Source organism: Poeciliopsis prolifica, unplaced genomic scaffold (assembly GCF_027474105.1).
Source record: "Poeciliopsis prolifica strain line A6 unplaced genomic scaffold, Auburn_PproV2 SCAFFOLD018, whole genome shotgun sequence".
In the NCBI taxonomy this organism is placed as follows: Eukaryota; Metazoa; Chordata; class Actinopteri; order Cyprinodontiformes; family Poeciliidae; genus Poeciliopsis; species Poeciliopsis prolifica.
This window is the reverse complement of record NW_026562393.1, coordinates 7,257,453-7,274,187: the sequence shown is the minus strand read 5'-3', so window position 1 is coordinate 7,274,187 and position 16,735 is coordinate 7,257,453. Positions and strand designations below refer to the sequence as shown.

The 16,735-nt window shown below is 40.5% G+C and overlaps 1 protein-coding gene across 4 annotated transcripts in view; it reads left to right on the top strand.

Moving 5' to 3' along the window:
* Positions 1-3,096: 3,096 nt before the first annotated feature.
* Positions 3,097-16,735, top strand: part of LOC129368115 (inactive ubiquitin carboxyl-terminal hydrolase 54-like) — a 71,396-nt gene continuing 57,757 nt past the window's right edge. For all 4 annotated transcript variants that reach the window (XR_008606783.1, XR_008606782.1, XM_055042964.1 and 1 more), the window contains exons 1-2: positions 3,097-3,293; positions 15,278-15,871. Coding sequence is in view for 2 of the 4 variants with exons in the window: in XM_055042964.1 (XP_054898939.1) it covers positions 15,716-15,871 (156 nt within the window). In the remaining 2 variants the exon portion in view is untranslated. The remainder of the gene's footprint in view (positions 3,294-15,277; positions 15,872-16,735) is intronic.

The window sequence follows — 16,735 nt, the reverse complement described above, 5'->3', positions numbered from 1 at the left end:
TCCAGGCTCCCTGGTGGTCCGGCAGATTTCCAGCATCGGTCACCTCTCCTGCTGGTGTCAGCACAACGCTCAGCGATTCAGACAGATAATTAAACCAAGACCTCAGGTACAGCTCCCGCTCTAAAGCAAAGAGTTTATGTTTTTTATGATTAAAAACACCTTAATATTCATCCCCATCTAAATAAAATCCATTGTCGTCTATTGCCTTAAGAAGTAGATCAGTGAACAAACAGCATAATGAGGATCAAGCAACACAGCAGTCAGGACAGAAGGGAGAAGTTTGTCTATTGGATTTGATGAGGAAATGAACGGAGTTTCAAATGGACCAATCCTGGAAGCAAAAACAGCAATAAAAACCTCCTGCTCAAACATTCACTCTCCATCAAATCAGATTGAAGCGAAGCCATTTCACCAGGAGGATGAGAAAAATAATCATAATGTGTGATCAAATATGTAGGTTGCACAGCTCAAGTCTCATTTAAGGCCGTGAGACATTTTGGGTTCCTTCTTGCTGGATTTTATTTTATATCTGCCATCTTTACACTTTCATTTCTTCTTCTTTGGTTCTAAATTTTACCTCTTCTGTCACATTTCTATTTCATTTTATTTAAATCCTTATAGTCTCTTAATCAGAACAGTATGTTTCAATAATCTAAATAGCTTTTTCTTTGCGTGAACTTTGTTTATTAACGGAATAACCACATCAATTCTCAGTAACTTGCAAACGTGAGTAAGATTAGTAATCTTACTAATCTTCTATTAGGTCCACTTGTTATGGCTGTGATAAACGTTTTCTCCCACACCTGCAGCGCCGCATCCAGTCTGCGCCACCGTGACCTCTCACCTGCTCTGTGAATAATTTGTGGTGCTATAAGTGGCGCTGGCTCGTCTCCAGGTACAGATATGAAGCAGATGTCTTGTGCGTGTCGCTGCCAGCAGGTTACAGCCGAGCGCGGAGATGAAAACCTGCAGAAGAAGAGAGGACAGGTAAGGCCAAGGGGGCATGACATCATCAGCACAGGAGAGCGCATTTCACACTCTTTGGCAGGCTGTTGTGATATTTAATCAACGCCCTATCTTATGCTTTCTTTCTTCATTTAACATTCAAAATTAGAATCGATCAAGTCCTTAATGATTACTGGTGATTACTAATAGTGGTTACATTACTTTATTTGTTTTGTTTGTAATGCTGCAAAATGTAGAAAACTGACATTGTTATGAATATTTGAATATTCTGTCATTCATTTGCTTTTTCTAGATGAAAAACATCAAGTCTTCTCCTTATACACACTGATAGTTTCACCTTTTATAAGAATCACTGAAGCTTTCATAATAGCCTACAAAAAGAGACCATATCCAGCCTTTCAGCTCTTCTGTACGTGTAACAGGGATGCTCTGGAAAATCACTTTGACAACTGTCATCTTATGCAGCCAAGTTATTTCATATATCGACTTAACAATATATGAAGGCAGAGTGGATTTCTTATTTGCAGGGAATAAACTGAGCTGGAAGTATAAGGATGGATCCTGGAACAAAAGCTGAGGATTCATCAGACAGAGATGTGAGTCAGTTTAATCAGTAAAGTGGAAAAAGCCTTATGTTTTGATATTATTTTGACAAAAATATCAAAAATGTTCAACTTTTTCAGTCATTTGTTAATCTTGTGAAATCTTGTGGAAAAGTTGCAAAGCATTGTGTAACTTTTTGCCATTTTTGTCCCATAAATGTTTTCCAAATGTTTAAGGAAACACACACACGCACGCACGCACACACACACACACACACACACACACAGTTTTCAAATGATCATTTTATTTAGCAATGGAAGAAAATTATCTAAACTAACATGGATAGTTGGTTTGGATACCAACTATCCATGTACGTGAACACATAAGTGCTTCTGCTCCGTTAAATCAGCAGCATTAATTGCAATTCATCACATCAACACATTACTGCATAAACATGGCATTTACCAGGGTGATGTTTATTTTGAGAACAGATGTTGGTGCTCAGCCTGACTCCCCCAAGTCAACCAACTAAAGTCCAAGTTTAAATCCTGCTTGTAAAAGTTAAGTGGAACCACATTGGGGTTAAAATAATACAAGAGCAGAACTTACAACGCTTTCCTTTTCATTTCAATTATGTACATTCTGTTTCTTTATTATGAAATCAGTTGGAAAAAAAGTCAATAAAAAAAATGTAAACCAGAAAATAAAAAATGGCTTATTTAGGAAAAAAAAAATGTCTTGAAATATTCTATGAATCTGAGGTTTTGCTTTTATACGACAGTGTCACAAAAAATCATCAAAAAATAACAATGATATAAAAATAATAATAATAATAATAATGTCATAGTAATATGAGAATCAAGTCATAAAAGAGTAAAGTTGAAATACGTGAAAAAAGTCAGAATTACAAGAATAAAGTAATAATATTACAGTTTTATTCTGGTAGTATTACAACTTTATTCTTATAAAAATGACTTCATTTCAAAATACTGACTTATTCTAGTAGCTCTATGAGTTTATTCCTGTAGTTTTATGAGTTTTTTTTCTTGTTCAATTTTATTTTTCGTAGGACTGCAACTTTATTCTCTTAATTTTATCACTTTATTCTCATAATGTAGTTTTATTTGTTGAGTATGTCTCTAACACTCTGTCATACTTTCAGATTTAATCCTTCGCTGCACATTTTATCTGAAAAATGATTTGTGGTTTTACCTTTTAGATACTTTTTACTTTTAGATTTTTTTTTCATTCATTGGTTGCATTGCAATGGAACAGTTTCACCAAATAAAATTAAATGTTTGAAAAATCGTCTGATATGTGAAATGTACTCAGATTTACTCCTCTCCTCATGTTCCGTACCTTTGACCTTCCTCAGGAAATCAGGTTTTACCTTAGAAACTCTTTATTATATGTTAAATCATCTTGCCATACTGTTATCGTGCCTGTTTTGCCCGGAAGGCGGCGCCGTCGAGCTAAACTAATCCGCAACAATCGCGCTACGTCACTCTGTCAGGCTCAGCCGGTGGGAGTCGATGGCTCGGTATCGCGAGAGCGGCGTAGCGCGACCGCAGCGCTGGATGGCGCTGGTGGTGGACGGAGGAAGGAGGGGGATGGATGCGCCCACGACTCGCCCTCTCTTGCGTCTGATCACACGGTAGGACACGCGATCGGACGAGGGCTGGCGGCGACAGCAGCCGGGGTGAGTCGGAACTGCTCGGCGTGTTCTGCACGGGGCTCAGACGGACCGGACCGGTCTCGGATCCGGACCACTGGGGACAGAGAAGGTGTGTGTGTGTGTGTGTCTTTATGTGCTCCCAGATGTGTGTGATGTGCTCCAGATGTGCGCTCTGAGGCCGGCTGTCATTTTGTCCCTCCATCATCATCATCATCATCATCATCATCATCATCATCAACTTCTTCATCGTCATGATGATATGTCAGCAGCATCAGCATCATCATCATCATCACCAGCAGCAGCAGCATGGTTCAGTTTGTATCTGCTCTCAGTTTCATTATTCTATCAGGTGGTGTGTGTGTGTGTGTGTGTGTGTGTGTGTGTGTGTGTGTGTGTGTGTGTGTGTGTGTGTAGGACCACGTCAGGCTTAAAATCAGTTACAGGTGTTAATAGTTCAGCCTGTCCCGTCCCATAACTCGCGTGGCCGCGCGTCCCTGCGTGTTTTGCGGTTTTGACCGTGTTTGTTGGTCGGATTGTTCGCGGACTTGTTGACAGATGTCCGGGAGACCCCAGCCAGCAGGCTCTTCCTCCTCCTCTTCTTCCTCTCGTAGTGATTTAAAGTTGCGGGCTTTTGGTGACTTTGGCTCAGCCGATCGCGCCGTCACATTATCGGGACGGTGGCACAGCCTTGTGCCGCGCGCGCGCACACACGTGAGTTCTCTGAATAAATAAATAAAAATAAAAATGGCATTGAAAAAACAAAACAAAACGAGGGGAAACATATCTCCAGCATTTCGTGAGGTTTGGTTCCGCGGAGGACGCAGCGTGGGGGGCTTTAACCGAAAGGTGTCCCCACAGCACGAGCAACACAAACCGCACGCACACGTGAGGACACGCAACACCTTCGCCCTTCAAACTGAGCTCTAATGTCGCCTCGACATTTAGCTTTAAATTCCCGTCAGCTTTTGTTGGTTTGTTTTGTTTTTTGTTTGTTCTTCTGGGAAATGGAACAGAAATTGTGGGGGGAAATAACGCGCAGAGCAGAAATGTTCATTTGCGTTCCCGTGTTTTATCTCACAACCTTCACTGGGTTTGATTAACATGAGTAATTATTTGATTTGTGGCTGGGAACTGTATTGCAGAGCATGATTTAGATTCAGATACCCAATTATTTTCCCCATTCTTCTGTATCCAGATGAGATGCAATCTATGAAAATCATTTTTGTGTCCTGTCACTGATTCTCACTCTGTTTTTGGTATGGACTTTGACTGGGCCACTCTAAAACAGGTATGATCCAAGGCTCTTTTGTTGTTGTTGTTTTGTGTTTAGATATTCAAGTTATCACTGTCAGTTCTTTTGGGTCAACTTTCTTGCATCCTGTTCTGTGCATTTTGACTCTGGAGTTGCTCTTCAAGTCAAGTTTATTTGTGAAGCTCGTTGCAACAAAGAAGCCGCTTAACTACCACAACTAATTATGAAACGCTCTGTTTTTCTTAATAATTTCTCTCAACACGGTTACTTTCACTCTGCAGCCTGAAGTGACTCAATTCAGATTTTTTTCTCTTTTTTTTTACCTTAATGCGACCTGACAGTCTGAATAACAGATCATTTTTTGCTTTGTTTTGTTTTTGAATGCCACATGGATATTCCATATATTTTTTAAACAGAACTTTATTGTAGAAACTACCAAATCCTACAAGCACACATACTTCTTAAATAGTAGCAGTCAATGAAGAAAAAAAGAGCCGAAAAGGTTACAGGATTACATGAAAGCCATATGACACAATAGGTGATTAATATTAGAAGACCAAATAAGCATAGTGAACTGAACAGCTGGAATTATTGTACTGGTCTAATACTGGCAGTTTTGGTTGCCAGGTCTTTACTGTATAAAGACGGTAAAGTTCTGGCAACCTCAGCTGCCAGCATTTTACCGTAAATTAGAGCCATTTTTTATTTTTTTACATTCTAGTCAAAGTCCAAATTGAAATCTGACTATTATGCTGTGGCATGACAATAAACATGCAAATGATCCAATAAACCCTCCAGTTTAGATTGATAAATTGATTAAAGAAGTTAAACAAACAGAATAAAGAAAAACCTTTTTGACCCAATTCGCTCTTCCTCATGACCGTTCCTGGACTTCAATTTCCCAACTAATTTAATTTAATGATAGCTTCACTCACACCAAACTCTCATTTCAATCATTTTAAAAGATTGCAGCTGAATAAGGGAGTGTCTAATTATTTAAAAAGAGAAGTTTGTCTTTGTAATGAGACACATGTAGGGATCACAGCAGAACGAATGGAGCATGAGTTTCTGGTTCATGCTTCCCATCAAACATCAAGTCGTGGTTTCTATTATTTATAAGGATCTTCGAAGCTTTCGCCATATCCAGCCTTTCAGCTCATCGTGCAGCAGAGATGCACTGCAAGATCTTTTTTGACAACTGTGTCCTTGTTCATTTATCTGCCATTTTAATGTAGCATTATGCAGAAGCCAACATGGTCTGCTGTTGTGGGACCATAAGAGGGATAAATTAAAGGAAGCTGCATGTCTGAGCCTGCGTGACGCTCTACAGACGACAATCAGGGGAATTATTCTTCGCAGACCCCCAGCTATAAAATGAAACATTTCAAAGCAAAGGATATTGAATTTTCTTACATTCACTAATTGGTTTAAGTCCTCGGAGTGTTTCTCATGGTCTGCCCAGGTGTGACTGATCCTAAATTGAGTCTCCGGGCCGTTTGTTGACGTTTGAGGTGAGCTGAGGTGTTTCGGACTTTGTGGCGCGGGTCCAGCTGCCGTCCGTGGGATGATATGCAAACGGTAAAGGCATTCTCATATAGCATATCTCCTGTGACCTTTAAAGCCAGCAGGGATGCAGCTTCTTTTTCTTGTAATTTATACGCTTTGACATGTTTCTGTTCATTCAGCCTAATGCTCTGACCAGTTCTTTATTCTTATATGTTTGCTGCTTTCTCTCTAACTACTCAGCTTTTAGTTCGTCTTTCACCTTGACTGACACATTTTAATTTGTTTTATTTATTCTTCCCCTTTCCTCATTTTAATGTCTTGTGTTCTATTTTATTTCATTTAGCAGTATTTTCTTTCTGCGTTTTCTTTGTCTAGTTTTCTTCCTTTCACTAATTTCTTTTTGCTCTCCTCTCCTCTCCTCTCCTCTCCTCTCCTCTCCTCTCCTCTCCTCTCCTCTCCTCTCCTCTCTCCTCTCTCCTCTCCTCCCTCTCCTCTCCTCTCCTCTCCTCCTCTCCTCTCCTCTCCTCTCCTCTCCTCTCCTCTCCTCTCCTCTCCTCTCCTCTCCTCTCCTCTCCTCTCTTGTCCTCTTTTCCTTTTCTTTCCTTTCCTTTCCCTGTTTGGGTCCTCCCAAACTGGGAGAACCTCAAGTTTCCCAGCATGCATTGTAACTAAGGATGGTTATGTAATAGCCTAATATTAAGCAAATTTCCATGCTTGTTTTTGTGTTTCCTGCTAACAGGATTAGCGGTGGACATGTGACATGAGCACAATGGGTTGCATATAGGCGACGCTGTGCGTTCGTACCCACAGCTCGGGTGAGGAGTCGCTCATGTGCTTCAGTGTTGCAGAGTCTCAGCAGGAAAATGACCTTGAAGCCAAACCCTTTGTACAAACATGTAGCCGGCTGCACGCGAGGCACAAACGTAACTTTTCATACCACTTTAAGTGTTAAAACTGAGGGATGAAAGGATGAGAGGCACAGAGGAGAGGACGCACTCTGTGCTCTCCCTATTGTCAACCGAGGCTATTTGAAGTTACACATAACCCAGTTATGGGGAAACCACTGTGTGTGCGCGCACAAGAGAGCATGCATGTCTGGAAACTGGATGGAAACAGACAAAGATGATTGGCAGACAAGGTAGGGAATGAGAAGTTATAGAAATGGACATAAGAGAGACCAAAATTAAGTTTTTTCAACTTTTACAAATTGCAAAAATGTACTTTTTGTGTAGTATGGCTGCATGAGTGGGATGGAGACAGCGTGAGAGACAGGCTATTGTCCTGGGGGACAGTATCAGCTCTTTGTACAGCTTGTTTCACACTGGTGTCACCGTCACAAGTCACACTGACACACAGCAGGAACAGTGAAAGGCAGAGACAGTATCATCCAAAATGGTGTCAGATTATTTCCAGCTAACTCTGAGGTCAGTCGTTGAGTTGGTGAATATGTTCTTCTCTGTTAAGCAATGCAATACAGGAGGAAACGGGTCGCTGCTGTTAGCCCTGGACCTGCAGGGAGTGGAAATAATAAAAAATAAATACTGGGGCCTCTCACTGAATTCACTGAGATTCATTGAAGTAAAAAAAATGAGAAAGGTTTATTTCTGTTCATTTTGACAGACAATGAAAATAGATTTTTACTTGGAAATTTAAATCCAATTAAGGCCGAAACAATTAATTGAAGTCGACCAGTGATTTAGTAATCAATAAGTCACTGATTAGAGTATACTAACCCTAAAAAAGAGAATTTCCTGGGAACAAACAACACAGAGCAGCAATTAAGCATAAATTATACAAAAACATAAGTACATTTTGCATTTAAGATACAAAAACGTCCTTTACCTTTAAATATATTCCACTGAGAACGCCATAAGGGGTTCAAGTTCAGTTAAAATTAATTTCCTATTAAGCACCTTTTGCTATCTAGTTGTTAATCAGTTAATCCAAACATTGATCACCAGATCAGTCCTACACTGTAGTGATGCTAAGTCTGGTTCTTGAGGTATTTCAGGATACTTCATGCCTCGCTCTGCTGACAAGTTTATGGAGATACTGATGTATTTTCCAGCAGGACTTGACACCTGCGTTGTTCACAGAATCTATGTAGTTTTGTCAACAGGAAGGTGAGACACCAGTCCCAACAGTGCAGATGAGCTGAAGGACATCATTAAAGGCGACTTTTTATGCTTCCTTGAACAGATTAGGGTTGTTCTATGGGCTGTACAAAATCTCATTTTTTAGATAATGAGATTTAGACTGTTCAGTTCTGTTTGTTCAGAGCTCTTTTCATATTGAGCTGTTTTATGGCCTCTGTCACTTTAAATCCAAATAAGCTGCGGCTGGCCACACCCCACCCCCTACTCATGAAGCTGATTCCCAACCATACATCTTAGTAATAGTAAGTAAAACCTTGTAAACAGCCAACAAGAATACAGAAATAGGTTTCTGGATGGTAAATCTACAACAAAACTCTTGTCTATTCCAGCAGCCATTGTACAGCAGGAAAGCCAGCTGACAGGTGACAGGCAGAGCCTAAAATATGAATATATTGCCAAAACACAGCTGCGTGTCTTTTTAAGTAGTTGAGACCCAAGTGGAAATAAAAACAAATGTGAAATATATATTTTTCATGGAGCAAAAGGCAGAGTGTAAAGTTCATTAGCTCCATTTGTTGATGCTGTACTTCATGTAAAACAAGCCCTAAATAGGCAGTGAGTTCCTGCGCTGTACACTTAATTTGGCTGACATTTCTGTGCTGAAAATCCTTTTTCTTAGGTTTCCTTTTTTAAATTGAATTACTGAAATAAATCACCTTTTGAGTCACATTCTAATTTATTGAGGTCACATTCGAAGTTGTGTTTAAATATGCAACACCAGAACATCACAGTTTGGTCCTGTCACTCAACAGTCACCTATGCTTTTTTGGGACCAGAGGTAATAATCCCTGCAGCACACTTTGAAAACTCAGTCCCTCTGTCTGCCACTGTCTTATTATGCTAATAGTTCAAACTGCAAATTTTCTCTGAATTTTGACTGTATTTCTTACATCTTGACTCTGGATAATAAGGTGGATTTATAGTTTTGGAAAATAAAATCCAAAAATGAAGTTGAAATATTAAGAAACGTTTGCAGTATTAATCTTGTAGCTATTTATTTGGCCATGCCGCTTCCTATTTTATAATTTATGTTAAAATGGGAGATATGAGATAATCTTGTGACGTTTGGTTAATGGTTGCAGCATCGCATCTGTTTGCGTACAAAGAGAAGCAAAATGTTCAGCTGAAATGTAAAGAACTGTGCAGAGACAAATAATATGAAAACATTTCTCAAAGCATCCATGCTGAAAAAACACAAAATTGAAGTATTTATGTTGTAGTTTCTAGTGCAAATATTTTAGTTTTGTCTTATTTTAAGTATACTGACTTACAAGTAACCTTTTAGCATGATATAGAAATAAAAAAATCTTTAATATTGATGAAAAAGTAGCTACTAGTTATCAGTGAAATAATCTCCCAGCAGAACAAGACATTTAAACTTATGATGTGGAAAAAATATCTTATTCCACTGGCAACTTTTTTCACTTTAAAGTACGAAAAAGAATTAGGGCCACTGAAAAAAAATAATTCTGACTTTAATTTCAGAAAAAAAAAAGATTAAAGTTTTATTTTTCAATGACCCTAATACTCTTCAGTATATCTGCACTAGAAAGTAGTCCAAAAATACCGTTTGTGTTTTTGTTTTTGCAGGATACTGCATGTGTGTGAGCTGGTAAGACTTTCCTCTTTATATTCTAGTGATCTGAATTCTGCTTGAAGCTTCTGTGAATTTGTCAAAAAGCCTTTGGCAGCGATCTAAACCCGAAGCAGACGTGATGGAGGCTGAACTGAGGTGTCGTAAACCAAAACAGACTTCTGCAGCAGCGTACCTTTTCCAGGATGCTTCTCTTCCTGTAGACAGACGCTCCTTTCACCGCCCCTCCCTCGTATTTCATACTGGGAAAAAAAAAAAAAATGCAACTCCTGCAGAAATTATTGTGCTGAAGCTAAAGCAGGTGTGAACTGTAAATGTTACAAAAGTCTGGACTAAACTGTCTTCAGCTTACCGATGTATAGTCATGTCATGTTTTTAGAAAATACAAAGAAATAAGAAAACCTTTTGTGCACGAAAATGTTTTTACACATCGTGACTGAGGTGTACGTCGGCGTTTGGCCGCACCAAGTCGGCGTTTGCTTCATAATTGCTTGTTTTCATAAAAACTTATCCACACACATAGACAGGAATGTTGGGAGCAAATGGGGGTAAATCACCTTTTCACATTTTAGCTTTCTTTTTACAAAAATATAAGTAAATGTAAAACTGTGTTTTCAAATAGGGCTGGGCAGTAAATTAATGATAATACATATCACAATAGACATACAGGATATTAAATCTGTTCAATCATTTCACTGAACTCTAATCCAGATTAATTTAAATGATTATTTCAAGTTTATTTTGTAATTTTAGCCACATTTGCTCAGTTCTGTTAAGTCAAGATAAGTAGTTTATTTTGTTTTTATTTTATGCTAATAAAATATGATCAAATCCATGCGTGGAAAAGCCATAAACTTTCTCCAGCTGAACAGAAACCAGACTGAAGTTATAATCTTTGGACGTAATGAGGAACAACATACAGCTACAAATTCAAAATCTGGGTCTAGAGATGGACTCTGACCTTAACCTTCAGAGTCACATGAAGATAATTACAAAGTCAGCCTTCTTCTAATCTTCCAGGAATATAGGTCTGATGATTAGAGAGACCTCACAGCAAAACACATTTACATTTTGGGCCAATATAAAAAATCTGAATGTTCTTTAAGGGCCAGTTGTGCCATATCGATAAAACCAATTAAACTATTCAAATATCAATAAACAGCAATTCCTCCAGGATTTTGTGATTGTTTCAGTGGGTTTTTGTTGTAAAACTTGCAGATTGTAGAATTTTTATACTATTTGCTGTTAAATGTGACTTTTTATGACTTAACATCAAGTAAAGCTGAGGCAGCAGTCATTTAATGTTTTTGACTAATTTTGAGATTTTCAGTAAAAACAGAAAAAAGCGTTTGTTGATTTTCTGTGCAGTTTAAAAAAAAAACATTTAGAATCTAGAGGGTCAGATATAAAACTACGAGGGGCCAGTTTTGGCAACATGCAGCGGCCCCCGATTCATTTTTGAGGGTAGGGGTCATGGGGTGTTTCATCACCTCTGTTACGCACTTTGAATTGATCTGATCCAAATCGTAAACTCATCGCTTACATCAGGCGTTTTCCCCCAGGCTTTGAAAACAGCAGTCATCAAACCACTGCTAAAAAAGAACAATCTGGACAAATCACTACTGCAGAATCACAGGCCGATCTCCAGAATGACAAAAAAACTGAAAGTTATTGAAAAAACTGTGTAAACAATTAAATAGTTTCCTCATGATGACCAACTGCTTTGACACTTTCCAGTCTGGTTTTCGTGCTCACCACAGCACGGAGACTGCCCTCGTAAAAGTATTCAATGATATCCATATAAATACGGACTGTGGCAGAACCACGGTGCTGGTTCTGTTGGACCTCAGTGCAGCTTTTGACACTGTTGACCATGACATATTACTGAATCGACTGGAAAGTTGGGTTGGACTCTCTGGTTCGGTGCTCGACTGGTTTGAATCTTACATAAAGAACTGGGATTTCTTTGCTTCAATTGGAAACTTCTCCTCAAAGAGGTCAAAGGTCACATGTGGGGTACCCCAAGGTTCAATCTTAGCACCCCTCTTATTTAATATTTATATTCTCCCACTAGCTCAGGTTATAACAGGAAATAATATTAGCTACCACAACTATGCGGATGACACACAGCTCTACATTACGATGTCACCAGGTGACTCTGAACCCATCCAATCACTGAATAAATGCTTAGAACAGATAAATGTGTGGATGTGCCAAAACTTTCTCCTGCTGAACAAAATAAAACTGAAGTCATTATTTTTGGACCTAAAGAGGAACGATCTAGAGTCAATGCACAGCTTCAGTTATTACAACTAAAAACTAGCGATCAGGCCCGAAACCTGGGAGTAGTGATAAACTCGGACTTGAACCTCCAGAGCCACATAAAGACAATTACAAAGTCGGCCTTCTATCACCTGAAGAACATCTCCAGGATTAGAGGACTAATGTCTCAGCCAGATCTAGAGAAACTCATTCATGTGTTTATCTTTAGTCACATTGATTATTGTAACAGCGTTTTCACAGGCCTGTCCAACAAATCAATCAAACAGCTGCAGCTGATCCAGAATGCTGCTGCTCGCGTTCTCACTAGAACCAGGAAAATAGAGCACATAACACCAGTTTTAAAGTCCCTCCACTGGTTCCCTGTAACTCAAAGAATAGATTTTAAAATACTGTTGTTAGTTTACAAATCACTGAATGGTTTAGCACCACAATACATCAAAGATCTGCTGTTGTATCAACCTTCCAGACTCTCAGGTCTTCTGGTTCTGGTCTGCTTTGCATCCCCAGAACCAGAACCAAGAGAGGAGAACCAGCTTTCAGCATCTATGCACCAAAAATTTGGAACAAACTTCCAGAAAACTGTAAAACAGCGGAAACCCTGACTTCCTTTAAATCTCAACTAAAAACCCACCTGTTTATAACTGTATTTGAAATGTAATATGTAACAATGTATTGTTTATTTCATGATGCATGACTTTGTGTTCTTGTGTTTATGATGTAAAGCACTTTGAAATGCCTTGCTGCTGAAATGTGCTATACAAATAAAATTAGATTTGATTTTTGATCTGAATGCCAGGCGCGCGCTCTTGTTCAATTGATATGATGGTGATCAATTCAGTGGGTTTGTTACAGTTTACAGTAAACATCCCCTACCTGGAGGACAACGTGTTTGGTTCTGGCTGGAGTTGATGATTGTTTGCTATTAAATGCACTGCAATCATAGAGATTTGGTGGAAAATAATCAGAAAAAACGGTGGAATGGACTTTATTTCATTTTCCAAACTGGAGTCTGGAAAAATGTAAAAGAGGATAAATGCCTGCAGCATTGCTAAATGCAGAGATGGACGGTGGTAAACACTGTTTGTATGAAGGCTTTGACATCATTACACACGCACACAAAAGCTCATAAATCGGCAAACCGCCAGAACCGCACACAAGACAAAAAGTTCTGGCAGAATCCAATCGACCGCTCTCTGCACTCTGGGAGGATTCAAACTCCGCTTGTTCATTTTCAGCGGACAGTAAAAAGCCGCCAAATTTACGAAAGTAAACTAACATTTAACATTTAAACTGTGTGCACCTCCACGGACTCACTACGTACAAGATGTTTTGACACAATATATTTTTTCTCCTAAATGTTAATAGTAAAGCGGATTAGATAATAATAATAATAATAATAATAATGAAAAAAAACATTCATACAACTATTTTTCGACCTGAGCAAAAATGATCTAATCTGGGCAAAGTGTGGGTGAGGATTTGGTCCGGACCCGTGAACGCCATTAGAGAGAAAACATGGTCACAGTTCTATATATGGTGACAAATATAGAAATCTCATTTAATTTTGAGGCAGGTCTGACTCTGAGCCGGTCAGACCTGGACCGAATCAGAGTCAGACCGGTTCATGATCCCAACCCGACCCGAAGCTGCCGCTGGGTGACAGTTCTGAAGTGGAGCTTTAGATTTGGTCCAGATCTCAGTGCTGTAGGTTTTATCTGTACCTCTGTCTGCATATAAACACAGAGAGATGTCAGTCACGGATTGTCAGAGTTGCGCAACCTGTGTGAATGTTTGGCGGAACCAGGGGACGGGCAGGGCAGGGCTGTAAAGTGGGGCGGGGGGAGGAGTAGGTAATTGCCCCCTTACAGTATTCTAGAAAACACACACTGAACAAGCACTGTGGCTGATTTCTACAGGTTACGCCATCCGGACACACAAAGTGGATCAAAGCAGAGCGTGAATGTACGGCCGGTGTCGTCTCCACCGGGAATTTCTCCTCGATGTGTGGCTGCTGTCTGGGCTGCCGTCCTGAGCCGTCCAGAGCAGGATCGGGGAATGTGATTGACTTGTGCCTTGACTCGCTCTGGCTTCCAGGAAGTCTCCTACATCAGTACACATCATCATCATCACTCGGCAGCCCAGCGTGCAACAGAGTGTTTCGCGTGTGCTCTCTCAACCAGTTCAGCACAGTGTGTCTCTCTGTTAAATCACATGGTTCAGCTTTTCCCCCGCATGCCTGCTGCTTGGCCTATTTCCATGGTAACTAGCCGAAGATGTGGGGACACGCTTACAACACATATGCATACACACACACATACACACACACACACGCACGCCTACGCAGTCCACATAAACAGCAGCTGTGAGACCTCGCCACTGCGATCTTGGTTGTGTGTGGCTGTAGGGTGCAGTCAGAGACAGGAAGTGTGATCACACACTCTGCACAGGCTCAGTGGGGAACACAGCCATACACACACACACACACACACACACACACGGCTGAGACAGAGGCTGAGGATGTGGCACTGTGGAGGAAAAATGGCACACAGGGGCATGCCAACCAAATCCCACCATAAACCTCACAAGACAGACAGATAGACAGACAGACAGATAGATAGATAGATAGATAGATAGATAGATAGTTGGAGTACCCGCAGCATCCCTGTGGCCTTTGGCCAAGATGATCAAGATGATGCTGTGGTGTTAATGCAGCCCAGCTATCAGACAAGGGAGCTTTGCCAAAAGCAGGGAAGCTGTAAAGTAAGGAAGTATGGAAAGAAGAGTGGTGGGGGGACTGCGGCTCTATTACTGCCCTGCGATGTCATGCAAATTCAGTCGTGTTCATGATTTTATCATCACACTAAAGTCCAGCGGCCTTAGCATGCTTGAATCGCCATAAGCTCCTCATTTGTTCCCTGTGCACGGATTAAAATGTGACATAACAGACAAAAGCATCCAAATTGAACTGCTGTCCATGGAGGCTGCTTTCAGATTAGAGAGTGTGAACTTCGGTTCTGAAGGTTCAGTGACATTCGGATGACTGAGCTTAAGATTTGACTAGGACTCGTAGTCTTGGCCTTGATTCTGGTTAACATCTTTATCTTATGTTATTAGGGCTGAAAGTACTGGGTCCAAGAAAAGAAAGATGTTTTCTCCAGTTTCCAAAAGCTACTGTAGTCACCCAACAGTTGTTCTTTTGTTGGTCCACTTTAGATTTTCTATTTAGAGCTGCTGTGGGAACTCGGTATGTTCCTGTTTGCTTGATGTTTGAGTCCTAACAGATTGGTTTTTGTGTCTTCCAGATAAAGTGAAAGAGGAGAAGAAACCACAGGGATCCCCACATGGGAGCAGCACTGCTGTCAGAGCCGCTTTTATCTGAGAGAATCTGCCAAATCATTCTTTGGAAACGCTCTCATGGCTTCAAACGCAGACTTATAAACCCACGGAGCTAAAAACAGAAAACCGACGCAATCACTGGCAAATATAAGAGGACCACTTCAAAAAAAGAAAAACACGGCAGGACAGTGGGAGGGTTGTATGGGGGCCAGATCCCTATCCAAGGCATCTTGCATCTCTTCAGTCCACAGACTTCCTTCCACCCCTCCTTCCGTTCCCTCCTGCTCTGCCTTTCTCCCATTCTCCATCTTTCTGTCTCATGGGCGTGACATAGAGGCTGTCGCTTGGTCTTCTGCCCCGCCCCTTTTCTGCATCCCTGTGCGAACGGGGACGTCCAGGTAGTGATGTCGTGGAAGAGGAACTACTTTGCCTCTGGTGGTGGAGCGGCTGGCGGGATGCCGGGGCTGGTGACCCCGAGAACCATGACCTCCATCGCGCCGAGCAAAGGTCTGAGCAACGAGCCGGGACAAAACAGCTGCTTCCTCAACAGTGCTCTGCAGGTCAGTTGGGTGAACTTACAACCGCAGACCAACTTTAATCTAAAAATAGAGGATAATTCTCAGGAATGAGCTGTGTTAGGGCCGCTTTAAGTCCAGATAATATCCTGCTGGCCACACAACATGTACACTCACATGTAAAAATGGCTGCAAACAGATGTGCATTTATGCAATAGTATATCTTTGAAAAGCAGAAGTAGCGCCTCCTGCACAACCAACAAGAATGCAGGAAGTGGTTTCTGGGTTGTGAGTCGGCAACAAAACATTATGCAGCAATAAAACCAGCTCACCAAATGCTTGTGTTGCTAGGTAACCAGACTGAGCTTGGCGGGGGTTGCTAGGTAATGGTGCAGACTTAACCTGTTTAATCCCAAATTTTTTCCTGCAAAATAAGAGCATGCATTTCAGTCCTTGGACTTCCCTAACACATAATATTTATAAATTATTAAATTTTATGTGGATTATGTTAGCAAAAATGTAGCTCTTTACTCGGCAGCAATTGTTGCCGGTGGGGAACTGCATAGTCTAAATTACACAAATCTGGCCTACTTATACACCATAGGAGACATCATTTTGAGGTTCCTTCAGGCCTAGAAAATCTAAAACATATTATAGTTCAAGCTGTGTGGGAACAGCAAGACATATGGAATAAACAGTAAAGCTATGGACACATAGCACAGTGCTGTATTATGCTGGCGGCAACACACTTATATTCACTCTTATGATTAAAAGATGAATGAATGATACAATTTTCTAATATATCAGTAGAAGACACTTGAAAGAACATATGTAGAAAATATTTTACTTGTATATTTTTATTAAAGTATTTTACCAACTTTCTCTTGTACACGTTTGGCAGGAAGTAAA